Source organism: Gossypium hirsutum, chromosome A01, assembly GCF_007990345.1.
Source record: "Gossypium hirsutum isolate 1008001.06 chromosome A01, Gossypium_hirsutum_v2.1, whole genome shotgun sequence".
NCBI lineage: Eukaryota > Viridiplantae > Streptophyta > Magnoliopsida > Malvales > Malvaceae > Gossypium > Gossypium hirsutum.
Genome location: NC_053424.1, coordinates 11,038,980 through 11,060,202, shown reverse-complemented (window position 1 = coordinate 11,060,202; position 21,223 = coordinate 11,038,980). Strand labels below are relative to the sequence as shown.

At 32.7% G+C, this 21,223-nt stretch overlaps 4 protein-coding genes across 4 annotated transcripts; 2 read left to right on the top strand and 2 right to left on the bottom strand.

Moving 5' to 3' along the window:
- Positions 1-289: 289 nt before the first annotated feature.
- On the bottom strand, positions 290-3,759 carry LOC107918184 (electron transfer flavoprotein subunit alpha, mitochondrial). The gene is made up of 8 exons (XM_016847716.2): positions 3,431-3,759; positions 3,144-3,326; positions 2,729-2,940; positions 1,886-2,049; positions 1,459-1,617; positions 1,249-1,301; positions 615-755; positions 290-459 (listed from the first exon to the last, which is right to left on the bottom strand). The coding sequence occupies exons 1-8, from the start codon at positions 3,500-3,502 to the stop codon at positions 382-384; spliced, it is 1,062 nt and encodes a 353-aa protein (XP_016703205.1). The 5' UTR covers positions 3,503-3,759; the 3' UTR covers positions 290-381.
- A 5,814-nt stretch (positions 3,760-9,573) lies between these two features.
- On the top strand, positions 9,574-10,506 carry LOC107917593 (germin-like protein 9-3). The gene has a single exon (XM_016846916.2). The coding sequence runs from the start codon at positions 9,612-9,614 to the stop codon at positions 10,275-10,277; it is 666 nt and encodes a 221-aa protein (XP_016702405.2). The 5' UTR covers positions 9,574-9,611; the 3' UTR covers positions 10,278-10,506.
- A 1,380-nt stretch (positions 10,507-11,886) lies between these two features.
- On the top strand, positions 11,887-13,331 carry LOC107917523 (germin-like protein 9-3). The gene has a single exon (XM_016846859.2). It carries the CDS (start codon positions 12,040-12,042, stop codon positions 12,667-12,669), a length of 630 nt encoding a protein of 209 aa, XP_016702348.1. The 5' UTR covers positions 11,887-12,039; the 3' UTR covers positions 12,670-13,331.
- On the bottom strand, positions 13,055-13,893 carry LOC107917279 (FBD-associated F-box protein At5g22730). Its single transcript, XM_016846649.1, has 2 exons — positions 13,612-13,893; positions 13,055-13,336 (listed from the first exon to the last, which is right to left on the bottom strand). The coding sequence occupies exons 1-2, from the start codon at positions 13,891-13,893 to the stop codon at positions 13,055-13,057; spliced, it is 564 nt and encodes a 187-aa protein (XP_016702138.1).
- Between the last annotated feature and the right edge of the window lie 7,330 nt (positions 13,894-21,223).

The following is a 21,223-nucleotide window of genomic DNA, read 5'->3' as shown; positions in this document are numbered from 1 at the left end:
TTCAGTTTGTTCCTTCTTATATATATAACAATCAAACAGAGCGCAAACATCAGTACTCTGTATAATTTTGAGTGCTTTGACAAATGAAGAATTCTTTAATGTGATAAAAGAGCACAATTTATCTTTGTTTACCTCAGTTTTACTGCAATTAGCTAAAGCATAAATGTAGTTATCTATTTCACCACAACAATGCAGAGCCATGTGTGTATGTAAAGGAACCCGTTAAAGCATCTGCTTTGCTCCCAACCAGAGGCTAGCAACTTAAACATCAAGTTAGAAATGTCAGCTATTCAACAGTAAATTTTTTACTTTTATTGCTATCCATTTTGAAACTTTAAACACCATTCAACAATTTTTTGCAACTTTGGGAAGTATACAGGTCTACTTTTTCTCAGGAAGCTTCTCTAACAACTCTGGTATCACTTCGAAAAGATCACCCACAAGTCCATAATCAGCTACCTGCACCGTATAAGAATATAGAATGCAGCGAGATCAATCAGGGTCCAGCATCTAACAATCAAGGTCATATATGCACCCTTTTTTGTGTATGCAGCATGCATTCACATCTCTCAAACAGGGCATATATGCATGTCTGGATAGGAAAGCAGGATCACCTGGAAAATGGGTGCATCAGAATCTTTGTTAACAGCAACAATAATCTTAGAGTCTTTCATGCCAGCTAAGTGTTGAATGGCTCCTGAAACACCAAATGCCATGTATAACTCCGGGGCCACAATTTTCCCAGTTTGGCCCACCTGACAAAATAGTCAAAACACAGCAGATCAGAAAGGAAAAACATATAAAAGATATTGCAGCAATATGCTAGTTTATTACTTTGAGCTATTTTTCTTTTTAGATTCTCATCCAAATGCAAATGCATATTTCTTCAAGGATTGAGGAGAACAAAGAAAGATAACTGAATGATGCAATAACTGACTGATTCAATGGTATGTAATCTCTTGATTTTATAATTCAATGAATGCATCACAAATGATCCTTTAAATCATGAAATAGTTTTCTCTTCTACATGCATGCATGTGTTCTTTTTGTGGAAAATAAGAGAAAAAGGACAACATCTTAGGAATCCAACCTCAACAAAGCAACCAATGACAACAGTAGTTTAAATGTTCCATTTGAAACCATTCAAACAAAACCAAAGAACCAGCCAAAAAATATAAAATGACATGATACAAGTTCCTTATCACATGCTTGTAACTTGTCAGCAGGAAAGAACCATATGCATCTTACCTGAAGGTCATTGGGAACAAACCCAGCATCAACAGCAGCACGGGTAGCACCAACTATAGCACAAGAGAAGAACCAATAAGCATAATATCATAAAAATGTAAAAGACTAGTAGATAACATTCACTATATATTCATTGGAGAAAAGATGTGACAAGGACAACACTAAAATGAAGATATTTTAAGTTCAACATAGTAGAGTTCTGGAAGCTACCAGCTGCACCGAGCTTTTCTGCAAGCTTCTCTATCATTTTGAAGTTCTCAGCACTTTTCAAAGCTCTCCCACCTGTAACCACAATCTTTGCACTTCCCAAATCAGGTCGACCTGTATCTTGGGATGATAGCTTCATGAATCTAGATTTACCAACAGAATCTGCAATCAGAGTAAGAATGATGGTTTCAAGACATGGCATAGACTCCAGTGGCAAACCCAATATCCAAGTAAATCTAACGAGTTAGTAATGAAAAAAATTTTAATATAGAATTTCTCAACATCATAATTCCGATGCAAAAACTACGAGAACAGAAAATTCTTCTTTAGTTCCTTTCCACTCTGAAGCAGTAAGGCAGAATACCGTACAAGACAGAGAAAAGTCAATTTGAAGTTTGAACATCTGTGCATCAGTAGAAGGTACACAGACCTTCATCTAAGGTTGAGAGATCAACCTCAGAAATAGAAGCCCCACCAGACTTCGAATCAACAGAGATAGGACGCACCGGAAAAGAGGTAGATCTAACTGTCAACATACAAGGATTGGCACCAGTGTATCGAACTGTACAAAGAGCATTTCCAGCATAAATTGGCCTGTTACAAAAAAAGTGGTACACCTTACATCAAAGTCAGTTTAACAAGAGGTATAAGCTTCTTAAATGACACAAACATAGTAACTGCAAAGTTTAAGCTTTAAAGTTACTTATTGATCATAAATACATACAGGAACCAAGTATCCAATGATAAAACTGGTCACAATTAACAAGAAGATACATTGCTGCCTACAAGTATTAAATAACCTAAATAACCTAAATAACTTCAACACAATTCAAAATCAAGACCCTATTGCCCTTGACTAGCAACCAACTAGTAGACATGGAGCGAACCCCAAAATACTTCTGATGCAAAGCCTGTCCATTTTCCTGATATCCGTATCTAATACCAGTATCTGGAATATAACTGAAATGGGCATGTGGAGTATAATACTCCAACTGCAAGGAAGAACTAAAAGATAATTAAGCATTTGGGTAACAAAAACATATGCCGTCTGACACTAACCTCCAAGTCTGGGTAACATAGCAAAATACAATTCCTCCTAAACCGTAATGTACTTGCCATTTCTTACAAAAGTCCATTGTTTTAAAACCTCAAGTGTACCAACAACTCAATTAACTTAACTTGCGCGACAAGCAACAGCAATTCACATACAAATGGCATCCACCACAGTGCATTCTGCTATAGTAAACAAATAGTATGACAACATAAAAGTTACCTGATAAATTGACGAGGGCCATTAATGTCAACAACATCAGTAACAGGAGAAACATCCAAAAGGGCAGCAGCACGAGGTAATATGTTCTTCCCAAATGAATCTGAAGTAGCAATTACATGAGAGTAGTCTCCTTTTAGCTGAACCAATTGGATTAACTTAGCCCATGGCTCAGCCAAAGGATATGCAAACTTCTCTGAATCAGCTACAAGAACCTACAAAGGAAGCATACATATATTTATCAAATAATTTTCATCCTTCAATTAGAAATTAAATTTAATCTGTTAATTTGATTTCCCGCAGATTAAAAGGTAGAATTAGGAGTGTAATTTAAAAAGAAAAAAGAAAAAGTGAAAATTTATAACTAAATAAAAATGAAAATAGTAAAAAAGGAGAGAGTATTGACGTCAGGGGTTACCTGAGAAATAGAAGGGTGACACGTGGCGGCCTTCTCGGCGGCTTGGTGAAGGGAAGAGCCGGAGCCAGCCAATAGCAAGGAAACGGGATTGTCCTGGCTTAGGGAGTTGGCAGCCACCACCGCGCTCAATGACTGAGCCTTGATCGAGCCACCTTCATGCTCGGCTAACACCAACGTACTTGCCTTTTCAGTAAGAGCAAAATTATAAGTAAATAAACTAGAGGAAATATTCATGTCTTATATTAATATTAAAAATAAAGAAAGAAGACGAAGAAGAAGAAACTTACGGATCTAGAAGCGAAGGTGGAACGAAGTAGATGTCGTTTTGACAGATTTTGAAGAAGTAAACGACTCGCCATTTCTAATTCTTCATTCAAGTTTTGGAAGATCTCTGATTCTAGGGATTGTTTGGGAATTATCTGATTAAGTTGGCGGTCGATTAACGATTATCCAAATGGCGACGGAATCTGGAGAGACGGCTTCCTCCCCTCCACCCTCACAGTAGAAAAACGCTGCGTTTTCTATTTCAGGAATGGCCCAATCGACTTTTAGCAGCCCAATTAAATGAAATAACCTTTTATTTATGAACCACAACATCCACCAGCGAGATGGAATCATTTTGGTCAAACTACGATTCCTGTATTATAACATTTATGTGATATTGAGTTTTTAATTAAGGTTTAATTCGATTGATATAAGTATTATTGTAGAGGAGGATTTCGATTTGAGTGTGTTAAAATATATTATTCTCTTATTTATAAGTTAGAATAAACTATAAATAATTTTAGACATATTTTGTCTAAAAGTATAAGATTAAATTATTTGTTTTTATAAAAAAAATTAAATTTTATTTAACTACAGTATAAACCCTGACAGCCAGTTTAACCAATTAATTTACAATGTTAAAAGTTTCTATTTCTTTTGAATTAAACATGTTGATACAAATGAGATTTTGTTGTTTTTCATTTTATTTTTGAGTAAATTATACCAATAATCACTCAATTTTAGGTAGTTGACAAAACAGTCACTCAGGTTTCAATTCAGTTACTTAACTTTCGAAAAATAACAAAATAGTCATTTTAATCATTTTTCGTTACAAACATAACAAAAAAGTGGCATGACATACTATTATGTAAACTAGGGATGAGTATTCGATCGAGTAAAGGCAAATCGAGTAAAAAATTTTTGAGTTAGTCGAGTTAACAAATCCTATTTTAGCGACCAAACTCAATTTGAATTTTTTTTGAATCAAATCGAATCGAGTCAAAAAATTTCGAGTCAAATCGAGTTGAGTTAACAAATACTATTATTTATACTTAATGTTGCGTTTAGATGGACCGATTATTTAACTAGTGGACGAAGTATAAGATTATTTAACTGCATAAACAATATAATAATTTTACCTTTTAACTTAATGGGTAAACATTTATCAAAGCGACGTAGTTTTGCTTTTTAACTTAATTATTTTGAATTTTAACTTTTAAAAAAGTAAACATATATCAAAACAACGTAGTTTTGTCTTTTCTTATTCGGATTTTCGGATAACTCGAATTATATAATTCATATTTGAGTTAAACCAAAAAACTTAATTTTTTATTCGAGTTGATCCGAATAACTTGATTAACTCAAATAACTCGAACTATTTAATTCAAAATTTGAATTTTTTATTGAGTTTTTCGAATCGAATCGGATTTTCCTCACCCCTAATGTAAACGACCCCAATCTAAAACCCTAGTTGGGCTGGGCAGTAAAAGAAAAAAAAAGAAGCATAGAAAAAGAAGAAGAGAAAATTTCCAAAGCTCTACTCATCACCAATGGCGTATCACCTTTAACTTCAAAACTCCTTAAACTGTAACACCCCTTACCCGAGACCATGGTCGGAGTCGAGCATGAGGCGTTACTTGACTTAACTTAAAAGTTCGGGGCATAAAAATTTACTTTCAAATTTAATTTCATCATTCATAATAAAGCTGTCCTCCTGTACAGCAGTCACTAAAATAATTATAATTCAAGCTACAAAACTCGAAATTTAGATCCGTAAATTTTCCATAAAACTAGACTCATATATATATTCATCATAAATTTTTCAGAATTTTTTCTTTAGCCAATTAGTACAGTTTATTAGTTGAAGTCTCCCCTGTTTCACTAATCGACTATCCTAACCACTCATCACTAAAATTTAATTATCTCTTATTAAAGGCTTCATATGGTGATTAAACTTATTTCTACTGAAAATAGACTCATTAAGGAGTCTATACATATAAATTATAACTCAAAATTCCTTCTGTACAATTTTTAATGAATTTCTAAAGTCAGAACAGGGGACTTCAAAAACATTCTTGCCCTATTTCACTAAAATTCAAATATCTAAAAGTATATAATTCTTTTGCTTACTCCACTTCTTTTATATGAAAGTAGACTCTTTCAGCTTTAATTTCATATCTCACTCAACTTCTAATTATATTTCCACTATTTTTGGTGATTTTTAAAAGTTACATCAATGCTGCTGTCCAAGAACTGCTCCATTGCAATTTTTTAAAAAAATTCAATATAACCCCTTTATAATTGTCTAACCTTCCCTGCAAATTTCAAATCACAACCAATTCCAGTATTTCATCTACTTCATTTAAATACTAATGAAGTTCAACCAATCAACCATTTCAAACTAAAAACATGTATATATTTCGATATCTAACGCAACCATAACATTCAAATTTACTTTTCACTTCAATTCCCTATACATGCCATATAAATCCAAAAAGTTGCTTAACATAAACTACCGGAGCATATCTGGATAGTGTGATTCTTGATGTAGATCCGATCCTCCGAATGTATAAATACGTTAATCTACAAAAACAATAAACACACACATGTAAGCTTATAGAAAAGCTTAGTAAGTTCATAGGCATAAAACATAAATCTTACCAAACACTTGTACACTTATACAATATACACCATTACTAAATTTACCTGTCAACCACAATCTTTGGTGAGTTCCTTGGTATAAACTCACTACTACTTATTCTTTTACCATAATTCCTTTGGGCCCATTTGTCACTTACCATCCTTGATCAAAATTAAGGAACGGTTACGGAAAATTGAGTACTTCACTTTCACTTTGACATATGACCTCTTATCACTTGTCCTTGATCAGATAAGTGTAGCTAGGCTACCACTTATCACTTTGCCACTTAATCAGATAAGTGTAGCTGAAGCTACCACTTATCACTTTATCACTTGATCAGATAAGTGTAGCCACTTATCACTTTGTCTCTTGATCAGATAAGTGTAACCACTTATCACTTTGTTTCTTGATTAGATAAGTGTAGCCACTTATCACTTTGTTTCTTGATCAGAAGTACTCAAATCCGGTGTTCCACTTAATTTGATCATTTATTCTATTTTCACATTTTTATTTTATTCTCATTTCAACAATAAATACATTTCATCATACATTGTATAATTCATGAAATTAACATTTAATCATTAAATTTCAGCCATATGAACTTACCTGGATCGATTTGCAGAATTTGTAAAAGTTCAGGGACTAATCGGCTACTTTTTCTTTTCCTCGACTTGTTTCAGGTTCTCGATCTAAAATGCAAATTTATTCATTCATCAGCATTTAATTCAATTCTAATTCATTTCACAATTTATGCCCTTTAATTTTCGAAGTTACACTTTTACCCCAAACTTTACAGTTTTTACAATTTGATCCCTACTCAATTAACCCCTCAATTGATCTAATTTTTCTCAATTAACACCTTTTTCCAACTATTTTAGACTACTACATAGCCTTTCATACTCAAAACCGCAACACCAAACCTTAATTCCCAACTTTTTCACAATTAGGTCCCTAAAATCAATTTCTATCAAAATTACTTAATAAAATCATCATATAACAAAATTAAAGCTTCAATTTCATGTTTATTCATCATAAAAATCCAACACTAATCAATGGTAACTTTCAAAATCAGTCATGGAATCAAAAACTAATGAAATAATTAGTTGGACCTAATTGTAAAAGTATCAAAATCACAAAAATTAGAAGAAATAATCAAGAATTAAACTTACATGATTCAAAAATATGAAAAACCAGCTTATTCCAGACCTCCTATGGCGTTTTTGCTGATAAATTGTGAAGAGATCTCTAGATTTTTCACTTTTGTCTTTGTTTTAAATGTTTAATTTGTTAAGTTTCCAATTTTGCCCCTGTTTCTCCTTACATTCTGCTGATTTTTCTTACCCAACCGTCCAGCCCATATAATTTGGGTCTAATAGCCTTTTAAATCCCTCCACTTTAGTCACTTAAGCTATTTAATCACAATTTAACAAATTTTACACTATTCCCAATTTAGTCCTTTTTAGTTAATTAACTATCCAAACGTTAAAATTTTCTAACGAAACTTTAATACCAACTCAATGACACTCTATAAATATTTCTAAAAATATTTATGGCTCGGTTTAAAATCTTCGAGGTCTCGATACCTCGTTTTTTTTATTTTAATTATTTTAATATTTATTCCTAGTACACTATTCACTATTTCAAAAATTTTCCTAACTTCACATTTAACTTATACTTACTAAATTTATAATATTTTCTACTCGTTTGTCAGATTTAGTGATCTCGAATCACCATTCCGACACCACTAAAAATTCAGGCTATTACATAAACCCACTTTCAAACTTTGATTTCGTCTATATCTAACAGTGGAGATGATAGATTGGGGTATTTTGATTTTTCAAATTTTCGACACGTTTTTTGTTTTCTCAAATTTTGCAGCAAATGGCTTTGCTTTCGGATTCTTCCAAACAATCCCTTCTCCCAACCTTCCTTTACTCTTCCCCTAACTCTTTCTCTTTTGATCGATTCCACAATGCCAATAACTCTACCTCCACTATTTCGCACTGATCTCTTGATGTCAACAACCTGCTCAATCTTGACTTCCCATTCCTAAGTTCTTTCTCTAGCAGGAACCATTTTTTCTTCAAGGCTTGAACAAGGTGAGCTCTTCTTAGGTGCTTTCCAAACATCTTTTGATCTAGATTGTTGACTGTTGAATGGATGATTGGATGATTGAGATAAGGTGGTGATGGTTTGGAGGTCAATGATAGTTGTAGCAGAGGCATCGACGGCAAGTTTCTTGGGATGAAGAAGAATAAGTACAAGCATATTGAGCCATTTACGTAAAAAATAAAAAATATTGGGTCATTTAATAAAAAAAAAGAAAAGGAAGGAGGAAAAAAAGAGTCCCTAACTTTGCCTTGCCCAACGTGCCAAGTTAACTGGCCGTGTCAGCAAGCTAACTAACCACATCACCTATCCCATTAGTTCTATAACAGAAAATGTTAATGAGTGGCTGATTTGCTACTTTTCGATAATGTTAGTGACTATTTTATTATTTTTTGAAAATTGAGTGACTAAACTGAAATCTGAGTGACTCTTTTGTCAGCTACTCCAATGTTGAATAATAGTTAATGTAATTTAGACTTTATTTTATTTTGAAAGTATTTTGACACTCTTTTAATGAAAGAACTGGACACAAATAAATCTAACAAATAGAAATATATTTAATCAAACTCAATTTATTAACAAATTAATTTTAAAATTAATTAAGGATTAAAGTGATATAAAAATTAAAAAAGGAAAGGGTGTTGGGGGTAGAGGTGTGCATGGGCAGGGCCGGGCCGGGTTCGGGCCAGGCCCATACAAAAATTTAGGCCCATTTTCTAGGCCAGGCCCGGCTCAAAATATGGGCCTAAAAATTTGTCCAAGCCTGGCCCGGCCCGGCCCGGCCCATATTAATTTTTTTTAACTTATTTCATTAAATAAAAAATTTTAAATTATAATAAATCATCAAATACATTTAAAACAAATATTAAAATAAGAAACAAATAAAAAACTATATTAAAACAATTCTTAAAACAATACACAAATTAAAAATATAATAAAAAGTGATTATATTAAAATTTAAAAAAAATGTAAATATGATTAAAAATAAAAAATATATATATTTAGTATATAATTCGGGCCGGGCCAGAGCCAAAAAAATTTTACCTGAGCCCGGCCGGTTTTCTAAACAGACCTCATTTTTTTTTGTCCAAACCCATATTTCGGGCCTATATTTTTACCCGAAACCCTCCCATTTTTTGGACTGGCCTTCGGGCCGGGCCGGGTAGCCCGGCGCATGCACACCTCTACTTGGGGGCTGAAATTATTTCCATCTATACTCCAATCACGAGACAGTCAATATGGATATGCCTTGGATAAATAATCTGAATCTTCCAAAATTCCTGAATAAAGAAAGCCTGGGGACATGGCCAGGAAACTTCGAGCTTATAGTTCCCATGTTTATAACCGGTCCCTTTTTCATCAACTTTAAGTAATTGACAATCAAACAAATATCTAGTTGACAATACCAAGAAACTGTTCCATCTATATATACATATGAAACTCTTGCTAACGGCATGGCAGCATTATTTGTTTCCAGGTTTTTTTCAGCCATGGCATTGACTGTCAAGCAACGATTCTTCCTAGCAATTCTAGTTCTTGCCTTCCCTTTGTCTGCAATAAGTGGAGACCCTGATATTATATCTGATTTTGTGGTTCCAATTGGAGTCAATGCCACTGTATTAGATGGAAACTTTTTCACCTATACTGGCATGAGGCCACTCATTAACTCTGATCCACCAACAAATTTCACTGTAACTAAAGCAACCATGGCTGAATTCCCTGCCCTTAATGGACAAAGTGTTTCCTATGCTGTTTTAGAGTACCCTGCTGGTTCTGTTAACCCTCCTGATACTCATCCTCGTGCTGCTGAGCTTTTGTTTCTCACCTATGGCATACTTGAAGTTGGATTTGTTGACACTACTAACAAGCTCTTTACTCAAAGACTTCAAGCTGCTGACATTTTTGTGTTCCCGAAGGGATTAGTCCATTATCAGTTCAACTGTGCTGAAAACGATTTCGCAGTCGCGGTTTCAGCCTTTGGTAGTGCAGCTGCTGGTACCGTATCGGTTCCCTCTACGGTGTTTGCGACGAGCATTGATGATGAGATCTTAGCAAAGTCATTCAAAACCGATGTGCAAACAATTCAGAAGCTCAAAGCAGGGTTTGCACCTAAGGCCTGAGATGGGGATTCTGAGCTATTAGAGCATTAATTCCACTTATGGGGGTTTTAAGATTTGGTGTCATATGCATGTTTGGTCGTCTTGTGCTGCAAAATGGGGATTTTTCATTTTGCTTTGTTCTTTAGAGAGTGACTTATTAAATAAACATCAAGATGTAATAAACCCATTCTTGGTCTTTGTTGCAATGAATCCCAAGTGTTTTTTTTTCTTAAATAAATTAAATTCTAAGTTTTAAGACAGTGAAAAATGCTTCCAAAGCACCCTTTTAATATGGCATATAACTGCCTCTGGAAAATAAAAAAAACAACCTCAATTAGTTCTTGATTGCCCACCACCATGAAAATAACAAATGGCTCAGTTGGTTAGTAGCTTCATGCTACTAACACCAAGGTAGCAGGTTTAACAAGTACAACAGAATCATGGGTTACGTCCTACTTCACAAACGAAAATAATTATACTATTATATTAAATTGGTGTAACTTTTTATCCGATCAATTTAAATTAATTATATTAGTAAAATTTTTAATTTATCATTCAACTAAAATATTATTTTGATATTAATTTTATTTTTAATTTTAATTATGCATATTTTATTATTTATATTATTTTTAAATATATATTTATAATTTTTATACACATACGTGTGTAATAGAATTTTTAATTTTAATAAGTTAATATAATAACGAACTAATTATTAGAAAAGGATATTTCATGCACCATCTTGATTGATTTCGATATGGAAGGAATTGCAACCGTTGATCTCAAGGTTGGTTTTGTTTTTAATCGTTACAATGTTTTACGGTTACTATTTTTTTTTCTTTTTTCTGTGTTTGTATTTGTTAGCCATGTGTTGCACTGTGTTACAACACCACACACTGGGTAACATTTGGTGTAAATTTTACTTATAATTTTTTGGTTTTCTTTATAATCATAATATAAAAAAATTAATTACAAAAATAGATCCGGAGAAAAATTATTTATGAAAATAAGCATAATAATTTATTTAGTCTTCAAATTTTACATAAAAAATTATTTTAGTTCTCTATTTAATTTTATATTTCTTTTAATAACTTTTAAATTTAAGTTATTTGTCAAATCACTTCAAAATGAATAGAAAAGTTCACATCTATAACTTTACTAAGGTAGCATAATATTGTTAAAAAAATGTTTTTTATTTTATTTTAAAATAATTAATTAATACTAACAGAGATGGAAAATAAAATGGAGGGTTAAAATAACTTTGGTGTAAAGTTAGAGAGCCAATTTTTTTTTTTAATTTTAATTCTTTATTGCTATTGATTTAGTAATATGTTCATTCGTATTATTTATTAAAGTTGTAATATATTATTAAATTCAATAAATAATTTGTTTATTAAACGAGTGAAAGAAAGAATGGAATTCAAAATAAATTAACGACCAAAATGAAATAAAATTAATATAATATATATATATATAGGAACTGCGGAAAAATTTATCTCCATCGAAATTCCAATCGCATTAAGGCAGGAAATATGGATATGCCTCAGCTAAAGAATCTGGACTTTTCATAGTTTCCCATTAAAGAAAACCTTGGAACATAGACAAGAAAATTAGAGCATGTAGTTGCCAACTTGCCATGATTATAGCTGTTGTCTTTGTCGTCAACTTTAAGGATTACTGACCAAACAAATATCTAACTGGCAAAACAAAGAAACGGTTCTATACACATGTAACTTCTGCTAACGGCATAGCAGCTTTGCTTGTTTCCAGGTTTTTTTCAGCCATGGCATTGACTGTCAAGCAACGATTCTTCCTAGCAATTCTTGTTCTTGCCTTCCCTTTGTCTGCAATAAGTGGAGACCCTGATATTATATCTGATTTTGTGGTTCCAATGGGAGTCAATAATACTCTATTAGATGGAAACTTTTTCACCTTTACTGGCATGAGGCCACTCATTAACTCTGATCCACCAACAAATTTCACTGTGACTAAAGCAACCATGGCTGAATTCCCTGCTCTTAATGGACAAAGTGTTTCCTATGCTGTTTTACAAAAACCTGCTGGTTCAGTTAACCCTCCTCATACTCATCCTCGTGCCACTGAGCTTTTGTTTCTCACCTATGGTGTACTTGAAGTTGGATTTGTTGACACTACTAACAAGCTCTTTACGCAAAGACTTCAAGCTGGTGATATTTTTGCGTTCCCAAAGGGATTAGTCCATTATCAGTTCAACTGTGCCGAGAACGATTTTGCGGTCGCGGTTTCTGCTTTCGGTAGCGCAGCTGCTGGTACTGTTTCAGTTCCTTCTACGGTGTTGGCAACAGGCATTGATGATGAGATCTTAACGCAGTCTTTCAAAACAGATGTGTACACAATTCAGAAGCTCAAAGCAGGGTTTGCACCAAAGGCCTGAGATGGAGATTCTAAGCTATTAGCAATAATTCCACCTATGGGGTTTTAAGATTTGGTCACATATGTATGTTTGTTTGGTCGTCTTGTGCTGCAAAATGAGGATTTATTAATTTGCTTTGTTTTTTTAGGAGTGACTTGTAAAATAAACATCAAGGTGTAATAAACCCATTCTTGGTCTTTGTTGCAATATCAAATAACTTGTTATGATATAGAATGGGAAAGGGGAGCAGGTTTCTTATGGAGATGACCCAGAAATCGACGATGGAAGAACACTGAGAAAAGTTGAAAAGAAATCATGACCAAGATGTAATTAATAAACAGAGAAGAAAGAGTCATTCAATAGGCCAAGAAAAACATGGTACCAACAATACAATATTATATTTATATCAAATAAACAAGATACGGCATTGGTTTGATTTCCTTGGTGAAGCCAACAGCACTTGATATATCTCCAATTTCTCTTCTTCAGAAATGTATAATCCTGTGCGTATTGTCAACTTCTGTAGCGCTCCACCATTCTTTAGAATATACTCTGCCTTTCCAATACGATCTTTTTCATCTGTAAAGTTTGTAATTTTGATGGTCTTAAGTTTATACAACAAACAACAAGGCACTTTCTGCTGGCAGAGAGCAGAGAACTTCCTAAAACCACGGGTGTCAGTAAGAGCCTGCAACCTAAATAAAAGCTTAAACATAGAATATACCTGAATAAAGTAAAGCTTTTCTAGTTGAGAACTTGTCAGCAAAGTTTCAAGTCCTTTATCCGAACTCGACTAATCAATAAGACCATAATAATGACGCATATCCAGCTCCATCAAGTTGGCAAAAACAGGAAGCGGTTCACAGCTTAAAAGCTATGACAGTCACAAAATTTGCACAGTGTCAGTAGATGATAAAGTATCTAAAAATCTAGAGATTGCAAAATAAAGTCAAAGAAACAAACCATCAGAGATGTAGCAGACAGAACAAGTGAACGAACATTACAGATCCCTCTAAACAATGCTGTTGCATCAGCTTGAAGATAATTATATTCGCTTACAAAATGAATATCAGCGCTCACAATAGATTCCAAATTCTTCAGTGAATACCCTGTTACTTCATGGGAAATGGATTTGAAGTTGGCTAGATTAGGCGTATCGATCATAAAATAATGGGTATACGAGTGAAGTATAGTCCATCTCTTGAGCAAATGATGTGAAATATTGATGTTGCTCATATTCCCCATGATGCATTCACATTGTTGAAAAGTATATTTACCGTCGAGCTATGGTTGTAACAGGCCTATTTTGCCCGGCCCGAGCCCAAATCAACAAAAAACCAAAGTCCAAGTTTTTAACAGTCCATTAAGCCCAAAATTTTACAAGTTGACCCAAAACTAGAACAAGCCCAAAATGGCCCAAAGCTGAACATTTTCAGCAAAAGAAAAAGGGTCAGAAACCCTAGTAGCTTTGAGCCGCTCCCCACGTGCCTCGCCAGCACGTTCAACGCCTGAGGCCTGCCCTCATCGTGCCAAAATAGCCAAAAGCCGAAACATCCGCCTCTATTGACCCCTTCGCGCGCCTGCAAAAAGAACAAAAGAAGAAACACGACAGACAGCAGAGCAAGAAACAGCAAAAGGAACAGTAGGCAAATAACAGTAGAAATATGTAGCAAACCTTTTGTATTCAGATATAAAAAGCCACCGAAAGACGATTGTAAAAAAAAAATCGAATTAAAAATACAAAAAAAAACAGAGAGAAAACAAAACTCCAGTTCAAAACAGGGTATCTGTTCATTTTTGCCTTATTTTCTTCTTCTTATTTTTGCCGAAACTATTTTATATACATATATATCAAAATATATAAAAAAAGGATTTATTTTTACCTATTCTCCGATTGGTTGAAAAAAGGGGCTTCTTTTCGAGCTCCGGCCACCGCGCATGGCGGTCAACGGCACTGAGCCACGGTGGCGCGACGATCGGTTGTCGGTGGCCTTATTGGCCAGTTTCTGGGTTTAGCCCAGAAGAAGAGAAAGAGAATGAATTTTTTATAAAGGGATTATACGACGTCGTTTTGGGCCTTGGTTTCAGGCGCCAAAACGGCGTCGTTTTGAAGTTTAGACCCGAAAAACCGACCCACTCCATGCCAAGACCCGCGTGTTTCCGTTTTAATGGGTTATTTATGGATCCGATCCCTCCATTTTTGTGGTATGTTGGAATTCGGCCTTATTCCTTTTTCTTTTCTTTTGATTTTTACCCTGTAATTTTTAAAAAGTTCAGATTCAGTCCCTATTGAATTTATGCGTTTTGGGGGACGGGGATATTGCCACATTTGGTCCCCCATCTCATTCGCATATCATAATCTGGGCCCGATATTTTATTTTATTCCATTTTTTTCTTTTAATTTTGTTTTGATTTCGATTAAATCCTAATTTGTTTAACTCCATTATTTATTCATTATTTTACATACTTGAATTTAATAATAGTATTATTTATTTATTTATTTATTTGCTCATTCCTCGTTTACTTTTAAAATATTTAGATTCAATGTTATTTATATTTGATTTATCAATTTATCATTCTTCTACTTTAAACTATTTAAATTTAATATTATTTTAACCATTTGTTCATTATCTTTACTTTTAAATTCAATATTATATGTATATCTATCTATTCTTCAAATTTTGAATTATTTCAAGTCGTTCAAGTTATTTATTTGTACAGTTCCAATCTTTAACCAATTCTTTTATTAATGATTTTTATCTACTTACGTTCTCATCATTTTCTTTTATTTTGTTTCTTAGTATTTCAAGTTGGATTGTTCCTTTATATGCATTCTCTTTTATATATTTTTATACACATACTTTTTATTATTCCATTTTACCTATTTTTCATTCATTTATTTGTTTTATTATTATTATTATTATTATTATTCTCTTAAAATATAATTGTTTATAATCTCTTATTCACGTGAAATTTTACTATTATCATCCTTACATTATTTTAATCCTTCTTTGTTACTTATTTGTTTTTTGGTACTTTCATGTTTATTTTTATTCATGTTCCACTTTCTTTCATTATTATTTTTTATGTATATCATGGTTTAATTAATATTAGATTTAATTGATAATTGCCATTGTATACTCGTTGTTTTATTATTATAGATATGTCGTTATGCTGTCTATTCGTGTTATCATTCTATTATTATTCCAATCACATCATGAGCCATGTTAAAGGTTCATTCTTTACACTAAAACCCAAATGATACGCATGGTTTTAAATATTGCATACATATTTATTTAAATATACAAAAATAAAATAAGGTAATATTCCGTTCTTGGAAATTCGAGAAAATCGTGCCCTAACTTACTGGGTTTCGATTTTTCTCGTTTAATCTAAATAACCGAATATCCTTCTAAAATTTAAATACGTTTTTTAAATCAAAAGGCAAGCTTATTTCCGGGGGTTTAAACTGTTGTGTCCTAACATGCTGATGTGACATTTAATTACTTCGATAAGAAGGTCTTTAGCATCCGCTTCGATTTATTCAAATATTTTTGTAAAACGAACATTCATAAAAGGGGATCATAAAAATTTGAAACAAGGCAATATTTCGTGTTTGGAAATTTCGAGAAATCATGCCCTGCGTGCTGGGTTTCGATTTATCGTTTGACTGAACAACCGAATATCCTTTTTAAAATTTCAATGCATGAGTTTTGTAAATCATGAGATGATTTTGGTATCGAAGGTTCGAAATGTCGTGTCCTACGTGCTGGATGTGATATTTTATTTCTTCGAAACAAGAGAATCTTAATATCCACCTCGAGTTATCCAAACATTCATAAAATGGATTATATTTTAAATTTTATTTTAAAATCTTCTAAACTTTTGATATCAAGACATTAATTAATCAATTAGGTACCAATTTTGGACGTTACGAGGATGCTAATCCTTCCTCGTACGTAACTGACTCCCGAACCCATTTTCTTGAATTTCGTAGACCAAAATCATTGTTTTAGTAAATCAAAATATTTTATTAAAATGACCAAATTTCTAGGTGATCCGATCACACCTAAATAAAAAAGATTGGTGGTGACTCCCAATTTTCGTTTATCATTTTCAAAACTAAAATTGACCCTGTTTTTCAAAAAAATGGTTTCGACAGTGGTCTTGCACATCTAACCTCTTTCCAGGTGTCTGTCCCGTAGGATTTTACAGTTGTCGTGGTGTCGTCCCATAGAAACTGCTGACCGCCACCGTGGTGTTGCTCTTTGAAACTTAATAATCGTTGTCATGGTGTCGTCCCAAAGGACTTGTTTCCCTTTTCACCTTAATACTCAAACACTGAAGAGTCCCCCTGCAAGGCCTGAAGCTTCGCACTTCGCGGTCTACTCCCAAAAATTTCGGATGGCGATATTTTAATGGAATTCTATTTTCCTTTTTCTCTATTCTTTCGCCCATTCTTCCATTCGTAATCCTAACATTGATGCTCGAACACCGCAGTGTTTTCTCTGTAAGGCCCAAAGCTTCGTTCATCATGGTTTACATATAGTAATATCATATGACAGTATCTAACAAAAATTTTCAACTTCACCCCCCCTTCTTCAACCCAAAATCTAGAATCATGTAGAAGCTTTTAAGAATTACTACTTCACCCCTTCTTCAATCCATAAGTACAAAGAGGTAAGGAAACTTACCAATTTCTTAACTTTCTATAATACCCCGAAAATTTTTACAGTAAAATATTATCTGTGATATAGTAAAATAAGGAAATAAAGTGACAAAAAGGGAATTTTTGAGTGATGTCAATATTGAGAAGTTTATTATGATATATTAATTCAAGAAAGGACTAAATTGCAAAGATGAGAAAAGTATTGTTGCACAAGAGTAAATACTCAAAATTTAAGGGGTTGAAGTGTAAATATAAAAAAAGTTGAAGGACTAATGGTGAAAATATTTGAAGGGTGGAATGATCTAGAAACCAAGAAAAATTGATGAATTAGGACCAAATTGAATAGGTAAAAAATTATGAGGGACTAAATCGTAATTTTACCAAATTAAGTGATGACTCAAGGATGGAATTCTAAAAGATCATGAAGGGCAAAATGGTCAATTAGTAAGAGAGAGAATTCTAGAATGTAATGATTATGTTGATGATATTTTAAATTAATTAATTAGATAAATATTATTTTATTAATATTTTATGAGATGTTTATTATTATTATATTATTATTTATTTAGTATAAAAGGAAGGAAAGATGAAGAATTATCAACACATTTCCTTTCCCATGCAAACTAACGTAAGATAAGAAGAAGAAAAGAAGTTTGCTTTCTTTACAATTTAGTCCTTCCACCAAAAATTCATTATTTTCACCTAAAAATTGAAAGACTTTTCATAGCCATCAAGAGAGAAAGATAGCAAGGAGATGATGGGGAGCAAGAATATCAAGTTGGATTCAAGAAATCGAAGCTGGAGGAGAGAGAAAAATCAAGTTAAAGATTGAAGTCAATAAGAAAAGGTAAGTACATCAAGATTTCAATATGTTTTTAAGTTTGTTATTATTGATAAAACATGGAAATAATGTTATAGTAGAGTTTTCTTACATAAGGTCCTATGTTCTTGATATGTTAGTGAAGAAAAAAATAAGAGAAAGTGATGAGAAATGGTGTAGAAAAAGAAAATAAGGATGTTATAACATGGTAATTAATATCTTGTACTAAAACAGTTTTGGATAGCAGCAGTAGTCTAACTTTGAAAAATCATAAAAAATTGTAGAAATCTAATTATAGGATGAATAAAATATGAAATTAAAGCTTATTAAGTCTAGTTTCTTATAGAAGAAATTATGTAAGCAATGGAATTCTAAATCATGAGATATGATGAATTTTGGGAGACAAGATTAGAATGATTTTGGGTTCCCCTGTTCTGAATTTGTAAAATCATAAAAAAAAATTGGATAAAAAAAATTAGGGGCTTAAATTTATATGTTTAGAATCCTAAATGAGTCTATTTTCAATAGAAACAAATATGAACATCATTCAAATTCTGTACAAGGAGATAATTAATTTTTAGTGAAGAAGGGTCACAACTGTCAGACAGCAAAATAGGGGTAACTTTAAAGAATAAAATGTACTTATTGACTAAACAAAAAATTATTAAAATTTTATGGTAAGAAGATATATGAGTCTAGTTTCAGGAAAAATTAGCGGATCTTAATTTGGAGTCCTATAGCTCCAGATATAAATAATTTAGTGACTATGACACAGATGGACAGCTTGAATATTCATAAAAGTAAATAATAAAGATTATAGATAATGTTACTTACAAGTGTGCTACATACATCAAGGATGTGGAATGGAGAGGAGGATGAAAACATATATGAATATTCATTAAGCGTGGCTAATTTGCATATTTTAGGCTTAGGGACTAAATTGAATAAAAGTAAAACTTTATGGGTAATTTTGTAAAAATTTAAAAATGACCAAATTGCATGAAATGGATTATTTTATTATTTAAATTACAAAATTGAATGAAATTATTAATTTAGTTCAAGATCGGGGGGAAAACATGTTTTAGGGATTAAATTGAAAAGTGTTGAAATTATGGAAAATTCTAATATTTTATAGAATTCATGGACTGTTATCAATATATATGAGAATAATACCTGGAAATAAGGATTAAATTGCAAGAATTTTATTTTCCTGATCCTAAGGATGAAATCGCCATTAATTAAAAGTTTAAGGGCAAAATGGTAATTTTGCCTAGAGCATTAGTTAAATGCATTAGAAGATGAAATTAATGAAAATGATGATCAAATTTATTTATAAAGATACGGACGACTCAAATATGAGACTTGATCGTGGAAAAGAAAATATATCGGATTAATGAAATTATAAACACAAACAAGCAATGAGGTAAGTTTGTGTAACTTGAATTGTATTTTAAATACTTGAAATATGTGGTTATGTGATGAAAATATGATTTGAATGTTCAATTCATGATATTTGATGAAATATTGATAATACTCGATATAAATTGAAAATAAATCCCAGTTCAATGAAAGGAAAATTCGATGGATCTCTGAAAAGGAATTGACGGTAAAAAGGATCTAGCCCGGACGGGTGATCCTATTCTGATATAGCCCTCCTGAAGAATACGTGTAAAATGGATTTAGCCCGAACGGGTAATCCGAATTAGGGTCTGAATTTAGCCTGGACTGGTAATTCAGATCTAAGCTGATTAGAGTAATTGTCGTCGCAGGGGATTTAGCCTGGACTGGTAATCCCGACAATACTCTATGAGTTTATATTACAGGGGATTTAGCCTGGACTGGTAATCCCACTGTAAGGATGAGGTTCGCGGGAGTGTGCTCTCTGATATGAAATGTGTAAGACCATGGTTGAAAGATACCATGGCAGCCTGATATGAAATGTGTAAGACCATGGTTGAAAGATACCATGGCAGCCTGATATGAAATGTGTAAGACCATGGTTGAAAGATACCATGGCAGCATGATATGAAATTTGTAAGACCATGGTTGAAAGATACCATGGCAACGTGATATGAAATGAACAAGACCATGGTTGAAAGATACCATGGCAACATGACAGAAAATGAGTAAGACCATAGTTGAAAGACACTGTGGCATCATCTCAAAGATAAATAAGACCGTGGATGGGAGACGTTCTAACATCTGTTGAACAATTGATATTGAGGTAATATGTATCAGATGACGAATGGTTATATGAAATAATTATTAAGATAGATAAACGAAATAAGTATAAGTACATGGAATATAATTTACATTAAGTTTAATATAAGCTATTACCGGAATAAATATACATAAAATATATGGAAATGATGGAGCATGAAATATTGATATAATGAAATGAATGATATATGCTTATGAAGAAACGGTAAGAGCATGATATGTTTTATGACATGTACATATATGATTATCTTTGATATGTTGATACAAGGAAATTATGTAAGTTGAGACTATTATTAAACTCAAGTGCGATATGTCAAGAAAATAGATATATCAATGTTGAATTTATATGAGATATGTGCAAGTATACTAACAATGTTGCTGTTTGATGCTTATACAAGTGTCAAACTGTTGATTGAATGGTAATATATTTATTTATATGATGCATTGAATCGGTAAGTATTTAAATATTTTTTAGTGATCTATAAATGGTAGTAATGCTCCGAAACCCTGTTCTGGCAGCGGATACGGGTTAGGGGTGTTACATTTAGTGGTATCAGAGCTATGGTTTAGTCGGTTCTCGGACCAAACGTAGTATATGTGAAGTCTAAAAACACATGTCATTATAATATGTGATAGTGTGATATCTCTCGACTCTGATGAGATTTGTTTTATTTATAGAAAAAGATGTTTTTCAACCAAGCGAATTCCGATAATGTTAAAAGCGATACTCAAGTATATGAGTAGAAAGTTGATTATGATAAAGTGGTATAAAAAATGGTATGAATAAATGTTTTATAATACATGTCGATGATGAATATGATGCTATATGTATTATTAAAAGCAAATTATATTACTACATGAAATAT

Coding starts and splice junctions, on each gene's coding strand:
- LOC107917523 (XM_016846859.2), top strand. CDS start 12,040: ATGGCATTGACTGTCAAGCAACGATTCTTCCTAGCAATTCTTGTTCTT.
- LOC107918184 (XM_016847716.2), bottom strand. CDS start 3,502: ATGGCGAGTCGTTTACTTCTTCAAAATCTGTCAAAACGACATCTACTT. Junction 2,050..2,728: donor GGCCCTCGTCAATTTATCAG/GTAACTTTTATG, acceptor TTTTTGTAACAG/GCCAATTTATGCTGGAAATG. Junction 756..1,248: donor TTGTTCCCAATGACCTTCAG/GTAAGATGCATA, acceptor CTATTTTGTCAG/GTGGGCCAAACTGGGAAAAT.
- LOC107917279 (XM_016846649.1), bottom strand. CDS start 13,893: ATGGGGAATATGAGCAACATCAATATTTCACATCATTTGCTCAAGAGA. Junction 13,337..13,611: donor TGTCTGCTACATCTCTGATG/GTTTGTTTCTTT, acceptor TTTAGGTTGCAG/GCTCTTACTGACACCCGTGG.
- LOC107917593 (XM_016846916.2), top strand. CDS start 9,612: ATGGCAGCATTATTTGTTTCCAGGTTTTTTTCAGCCATGGCATTGACT.